General features: G+C 35.5%; 1 protein-coding gene across 1 annotated transcript; it reads left to right on the top strand.

Moving 5' to 3' along the window:
- Positions 1-1,629: 1,629 nt before the first annotated feature.
- On the top strand, positions 1,630-5,231 carry LOC115974634 (B3 domain-containing protein At5g42700-like). Its single transcript, XM_031095069.1, has 7 exons — positions 1,630-1,900; positions 2,006-2,101; positions 2,295-2,326; positions 2,405-2,570; positions 3,225-3,431; positions 3,817-3,880; positions 5,006-5,231. The coding sequence occupies exons 1-6, from the start codon at positions 1,772-1,774 to the stop codon at positions 3,868-3,870; spliced, it is 684 nt and encodes a 227-aa protein (XP_030950929.1). The 5' UTR covers positions 1,630-1,771; the 3' UTR covers positions 3,871-3,880; positions 5,006-5,231.
- The last annotated feature ends 2,313 nt before the right edge of the window (positions 5,232-7,544 follow it).

Genomic DNA, 7,544 nt, shown 5'->3' with positions numbered 1-7,544 from the left:
AATGATATTATTTGGGCTTTTTTACGTGCGAACCCAATATTGTTACGGTTCGCTACGAATCGTGTCCGTACAATATATATATATATAAATTATTGGAAAAGTTGGAAGAACACCATAAATTTGATTTTTTTTTTGGTTTGTAGGCCATAATTTAAAATCTTGTAAGAAAGAGATAAGATGAATTGGATATATATCTCTAATTTAGTGGCACAAATTGCTCTATTTTATTAAAGAAATCGGGATTCAAATTTTCCTCCCATGTAATTATTGTGTATTGATAAAAATATACTTGTATATATCAATATGGTAAGACCTTGAATCAAGAGCTTTGGAAAGGTAGGGGAAAAAAAAAAGATCCAAAATAGTTATCAACATAAAAGCACCCACAGTAGATGTGGGATATGTGCTAAATGCTAAAAATTTAGCACATATCCCACACCAAGCACAAAAATCAGCTCCCATCAGACATGGTATATATGCTAAAATTATACCACTTATGTCCGTACCGTTGCAAATTTGCAACGGTACGGACAAATGTGGTATAACTGAATAATGTTTTATATTCGCTTCTCTCTCCTCTCACTTCTGGTTTGAGCTCTTGATTTCTTCTCTCTCTCTCTTCTCCTATCAGACCCAAGCTTCCTTCAACAGCTCAACAGAGAAGAACAAATGACACTCCGATCGGATCCAAGGAGAAGCAGATCATCTTCATGGGCGAGGCCCCTCCGCCGTCTTCATCGCCATCGTCATCACCGTCGGAGGCGCGAACGGCATGGGCGAGGCCACTCCGATCGGATCATCGCCATCGTCATCGCCATCGAAGGCGCAAGCAGAATGGGCGAGGCCACTCCGATCATCCACATCGCCACTCCGATCGGATCATCGCCATCGTCATCGCCGTCCACTCCGATCATCCACATCGTCATCCCCATCGTCATCGCCGCTCCGATCTCGCAGATCTCTCTCTCTCTCTTTTGGTGGTTGGTTGTTTTGATTATTGCTGGTTGGCTGACTTTGGTTGATGGTGGTAGGTTGATCAGGTTGTGGTTGTGAGATTTGGGTTGATATTGGTGTTTGAGTTTGGGTTGATCGATTGGCTGATTTTGGTGTTTGTCTAAGTTTTGTTTGTTTGGTTTTTTTTTTTTTTTGGTAGCAGTGGCTGATATTGGTGGTCGGTGGTTGCGGTGTGGGTTGTTGTTGCTGTTGTTTTTTTTTTTTTTTTTTTGGAAAGTGAATAATATATTATTTTAATGTGTAATAAATATTATTTTAATGTATAGAATTTGATTATAAAACATCTGATAAATGAGATGTTGTAAAATAATGTGGTAAAATAATAAAGTAGGTGTTTGATGTGGTAAAATAGCATAATATTTACACTATCTGCTACGGATGCTCTAACAAATAAAATTCTCCATCATGTGTCTATTTATTTATTTTTTTTTCTCCAAGTAATTCTTCATAGTTTTTATATTTCATTTTTTTTTTATTTAAAAAAGAAAAAGAAAAATGTAAGTTTTACTTTTACCTGAAGAATTTAAACTTGTACAGTCAGATTCTAGTCTAGCTGTGAATGTGAGGTAGCCTAGCTTCCGTATCGATGGTGACGCGTTCTTCATCATTCAAAATTTGAAGTGGGAACCCAACGGTCCTTAAGGCTAGGGTTCTTCAATTTAACTATTTAACCCAAAACCCATCTCTCTCTCTCTCTCTCTCTCACACACACACACACACACAGAAAAGCGCAAAAAGAGGGAGAAAGAAAACGAAAATGGTGGCGGCGAAGCAATCATACGAGGATAGCCGTCGCAAGAGAGTGGAAGAGAATAAGAAGAGAATGGAAGCTCTCAATCTCCCTCTGCTTTCTCAAGCTCTCAAAACTTCTCCCAAACCCTCTCCTGTATCTCTCTCTCTCTGTTTTTTTTTTTTTTTACCTAAAATCTGTCATTTTTATGTGTTTCTATTCCATACTCATTTACACTCTTTGATGCCCACATTCACATAGACGAAGCAGGCCAAACCCCGTGTGGTGCAGAAGCAATTGGTCGTGGTTAGGAGGTCCACTCGCTTTGCCAACAAGCCTGCACCTATTTACAAAGAAGTGAGTCTGTGAACCGTTTTGTTCATTTCCTCAAACACTAGTCCCTAATGAACCATTTTAGTCCTTAAAGTGATCGCTTTAAACTTCAGGACTAAAACCGCTCATGTTCTAAAGTTTAGGACCAACCATATATTTTGGCCTTTCATTTATGTCAAGATTTTATGTTACAACATTATGTTATTATTGCTGACAGGTTGCTGTGGACCGCGTGGCAATACCCAGAAGGTATTTTTGATTCAAATGTTAATGTGTTAGCAAATAGAATGATCTATTTCATATAATTTTTTTATGGGGGATGTGTAGGATTTTAGGTAGGCAAAGGAATTTGTCGAACCTGGTACTTGCCTCGCCTGAAGCCATAGCAGAAGCTGATGAGAAAGCGGAAAAATTAGTATCGGGTCTACCACCTGGTTATCCAATATTGACTAAGTCAATGCAGCCATCCCATGTCGCTGGTGGATTTTGGCTGGTAAGAGAATTGGTTTTTCTGCTTGACTTATTTAACAACTTCTCAAAGTACACTAGTGTGTTCTCTAACTAAGATGTTGGAACTCAGGCTTTTCTTTTTCTCTGATATGTATTGATGGGGGTTACTAGTATATAAATAACATTAGTAGAAGTAGTAAAAATAACATGTCTTACGTGTATGACTTCGGATAAAATAGAGTGGTGGAAAAGAATATACTTGGCTACCATGATTATTCTGTTGAGGATTATAGTTCCCCTAAATTTTGGAACTAAAGGCTTGGTTGTTGTTCTGTATTAATTTACAGTGGCTTAGAAAGCACTAAGTTATGTGATTTAGCCTGTAAGTAAAATCACATACCAAAGCAAAATTTGATTGTATAAATAGTTCTGCCAGAGTAGAAATCCACTAAATAGGGACTAGAGGGTGAAAGTTGACATATGGTTGCGTTAGATTTGAATAATGTGGCAGATTACCCTCACTTGGATTGGGGGCACCTGCACGTTTCAGTAATGAAGATGGACTAGTTACCATCTGTTCTGAGAACGTAGAAGACTTGGAACTATATATATAATGATAAATATGTCATCCTTGATGCATACTATACCTGTAATTTGGAGTAACAGTCATAATGATTCTGGTAAAATTTGATAACAGGGTCTTCCAGTCGATTTCTGCAAGCTGAACCTTCCAAGTCGTGATGATGTTATGACTTTGATAGATGAGGATGGTGATGAGTATCCAACCATATATCTAGCCCGTAAAAGAGGACTGAGTGGTGGATGGAAGGGGTTTGCTGTTGCTCATCATTTGGTACATGGGGATGCAGTAGTATTTCAATTAATTGGGCGAACAACATTTAAGGTGATTGATCATTTATCAACGGCATTTAACTAAGCACCTTGTTCTTCTTGTTATTCCTCTCAATCATCAAATTATTGTTTTTGTGAAGTTTCATGTTCGAATTAGGCTATGCTAACATTTTTTTATGGTCTTCCAAATTCTCTTGATGGGAATGGTGCATGCGCATGTATATATGCATGCTATTATAGATTGTTATGTATGATACTATCATTTTCCTTTTTCATTAATACAAACTAATGTGTATCTGTAACCTATGTAAGTTATCCCTTTTCAATAAACTCGTAGGGCTTTTCCTTTCTGCTACTCCCTGTCATCGAGGGGAATTTTTACATTTTATGTCTTCTTATATGTATATGTACTAAATGTACTTATATTTTCTTTCTAGGTTTACATCATCAGGGTGAACGGTTCTGAGGAGGGAAATAATGGAGCCGATTGAATTAATACAGGTAACCTTTTTTGAAATGATAGCTCTAGATATTGGATTATACTCATTGTTGGTCCCCTGAGTTTTAGTATAATCCATAAATATGTTAGAATTTTGTATACATCTGCTTTCTCATTATTAGCTATAATACTTCCAATGAAATAATGACAACATCTATTTTGGATGTTGGCTAAATTGTAATTGCACAATGTTAGACCTTATGGCTTGGAGTTCATACCTTGTGTCCAATGGGACCAAGAAAGGTCTATTCATTTTTTATTTTTTATTTTTTTTATGATGCTGTAAATCAATGGATTTTAGTTGTCTTTGTACTTATTCATGAACCAGACATGTGATTACTTCCAAACCAATTGCCATTTCCACTGGCATTTGAGTTTGGCAGCTTTAACCTGTTTTTTAACCATTAAACTACCTATCTTGATTCTCTTAGTATCAGATCAAAGGGAGTGAGTAGCCTAAATTTTTTTACATAAAAGTTTATATGAAAGGCACTTTCCTTAATCCTTATAGTTCTCTGATATTCCTTTTTGTTACTCATGGAAACATATATTAAAACCTATGCAAAAGTTTTGGTTTTCTTTTGTCTTGTCTTAAGTGAATGGAGGAAAAAGATTGTTACAGGCACTGTATGTATGGATTGGGAATTATAAAGCCATCGTGTAACTTCATATGACATGATCTCATATGATTGCAACATCAGATGTAGAAATGTGGTTGCTGATATATGACACATCTATTTGCATATGCATGCAATAGCAGTGTTCCCACACAAGGGCATGGGCAGTATGCCATATCCACTTATGTTCAATGTTCTCTAAAGAGACTATTCAAATTTTGTTGGCTCGACTATATATCAATATGCAACCTTTTCCCACCAATTGTATTAAACTTTTTGATTGCAATTCATGTTAATACTCGCTCCACAAGTGATATAAATATATGTCCAGTCTAAAGAGGAAATAAAATTAAAAGGCCTATTTTCTTGTGTGCCTCTAAAATGTGGTAGATAAGTATGACATTATTCCTAATATTTTAGTATCATTTTGAGCTTATACTCTGGAGTCTTCCACTCGTATTAATTTATTCTGTTCAATTGATATATTTATCAAACTTCTGTTGGTTGCAGGTAAAAGGGTCTTGGCATGTTCTGTTTTCCATTTTGTCATGAGGTTTTGTGGACCTCCATGCTCATGTTGTCTATAGAAACACTAGATGTAACTTGCTCCACTAAAGCTGTTTAGTTTTAGCTCTAATCAAGGTAGTTTTTCTAATGTTTATTCTCCTGTTAAAATGGGTTTGTAGGAGACAATGAGCTATCTAATGATCAATTGATGAACTAGTCTTTTGTTCAATCCTCTAATTCTTTAAATTTGTTTTAAAATTTCATTCCCTGTAGTGGAGACAGCTAATTGCTTGCTGTTTGGAATGTCTGGTGGGAATAAAATATGAAAGCAAAATATGCTAAACACCTATTGGTACAATATTAGTTACACCATTTCACACGATACACCAATCCATGTCAATTTAGTAGTTGTGAAATTTATATCTTGTTGCAGAAACTTGCAATAATCCAAAAATATCTCGCTTGCTATCCCGAAAATAAAATAAAAATCAGACTTAACCCCATATTGAAATCTTGACCCAGTTGCTCCAACGTGATTAGACCTTATTGCATGGTGCAACGCCTCAGAGACCTAAACATGCGTACGGGGAAAATACAAATCATAAAGGAGTTGACGAATCATGGCACTTTGTAAATTTTTTAGTTAGTAAATGATATCGTTTAAATTATTTTTTATTATTAAAATTTTTCAAATGATTCATAACATTCATTATTTAAAAAATCTTGTTGTTTGATTAATATTAATTTTAAAAAAAAGCTTAAATGACTTGATGTACTAATAGATTTGAACAAAATAATTAAATTAATTCATTTAATTATTTACTAATAGATTTTACAATTGAAATGGACTGAAGTAAATTGAAATGAACCAAAATCCTATTCTAATGTGACTTAATAAGGGTGTAGTAAACTAGCAATAATAAATATTTCGTTTTAGTTTTTAAATATTATATAGATGTTGTAGGGACACGATCTTAGTTAACCCAGTCCTTGCTCCCGTCTCCTCTCTCCTCTCTCTTCTGTCCCCTTCTCTTGAGGGACTCTTACATATTATATAGGCCATCTTTTATCATCTAGGCCTTACACTTGTTAATCATCCAAACCCCCATTTGAGCACCTGTCCTATCAGACGCCCTTACCAGTTCTTTGTGAGTTGTAGTGACCAAGGTAGCACTGTTCAGGGGTCTTCTCTTCATTAATGCGGCCAGGAGAGTAGTTGTGGTGCATTTAATGTGGTGGTGACAGCCTTTGCTGGGATATTTTGAGTCTCATTTCTTTTTACGTGTTTGGAGTGAGGGCTACAGTAACTGGGATGCATCATTGACCTGGACTTTGAAATGTCCGAGGAGGAATTACTCCTCGGACGTGTTTTCTTCGCCCCAGTGGACCTGAGCAAGGATTCTGGGCCGCGACGTCTCCTCGGACAGAATGGTCCTCGGACGGGTCCAAGGCCCAGCCAACTTGTTATTCTGGGCCGGTCCCCACAGATGTAATAACTAATTTGCATTCTTGGGTTTTAGTTTTTAAATATTATATAGATGTAATGAATAATTTGCATTCTTGAGTTCTTAGGGTGGTAACTTGACTGATTCGAGGTAGTAGAGAATGAGGGAAAGAAGTATGAGGAAAGGAAAGAGGAAAATTATGTGGCTTATTTCTTGTTGATGTTCATGACTTATGAGTTGTGACAAGTTTTAAGTGTAATTGATTTGAATTAAACTTGGTGATTTTTAGAGTCCGTTTGGATACAACTTATTTTTGCTGAAACTGAAAACACTATAGCAAAATAATTTTTAAATGTGTGAATAGTACTGTGGGACCCATTTTTAATATTTTTTAAACTCGTGAACAGTGCTAAACAGTGCATGAACAGTGCTCAACAGTAACCGCACAGTGTGAACAGTAACTTCTATCCCTAGTTGAAACACGTGCAAAGGAAAAAATAAAAAAGTTGAAATGCGTCCCTCCCAAAATATAGACGCAATAATCTCTATCCAAACCGCACCTTAGAGTTGGATCCCCCCAAAAGAGTAATTGATTTGAATGAAACATGGTGATTTTCAGAGATGGATCTACCCAAAAACCTCTCCAATTGGAAGCCATGACGAAGGGTATATTTGGTAGACTGTAATAGGTATTGTAATGTAATAGTTATTCCTTTAGTATAGCTATTCAATAGTTTGGTTATATTTTTATTACCAGATTTAGCTGTAGTCATTCCTTATAAATAACTATTTTTAAAAATGAGGAATGACTATTCATCTCTAAAATAGATGTAATACATATTCCTTTGTAGGTGTATTAATTTTTTTGAAATTAATATATTTTCAAATAAACAAACTTTCCATATGCACATAACAATTTTGAAAATTAAAAATCATAAAAAATAACTAGTCTCTCTTTCAAATGTGCTTTCATTCCATTGTCTTCAAGGTTCTATTATTATGTTGTCACCAAATAAATGAATAGTAATAAACATTATATTACAACGTCTTGTATTTCTTGTAATACTTATTCCTATGTAATTACTGTTACAGTACCA

This window comes from Quercus lobata, chromosome 2 (genome assembly GCF_001633185.2).
Source record: "Quercus lobata isolate SW786 chromosome 2, ValleyOak3.0 Primary Assembly, whole genome shotgun sequence".
Classification (NCBI taxonomy): Eukaryota; Viridiplantae; Streptophyta; class Magnoliopsida; order Fagales; family Fagaceae; genus Quercus; species Quercus lobata.
This window is presented reverse-complemented; position numbering and strand designations above follow the sequence as displayed.

Bases quoted from the DNA above. Each gene is read 5' to 3' on its own strand.
- LOC115974634 (XM_031095069.1), top strand. From the start codon at position 1,772: ATGGTGGCGGCGAAGCAATCATACGAGGATAGCCGTCGCAAGAGAGTG. The intron at 2,571-3,224 runs GTAAGAGAATTG...ATTTGATAACAG, and splicing joins TCGCTGGTGGATTTTGGCTG to GGTCTTCCAGTCGATTTCTG. The intron at 3,432-3,816 runs GTGATTGATCAT...TTTTCTTTCTAG, and splicing joins TTGGGCGAACAACATTTAAG to GTTTACATCATCAGGGTGAA.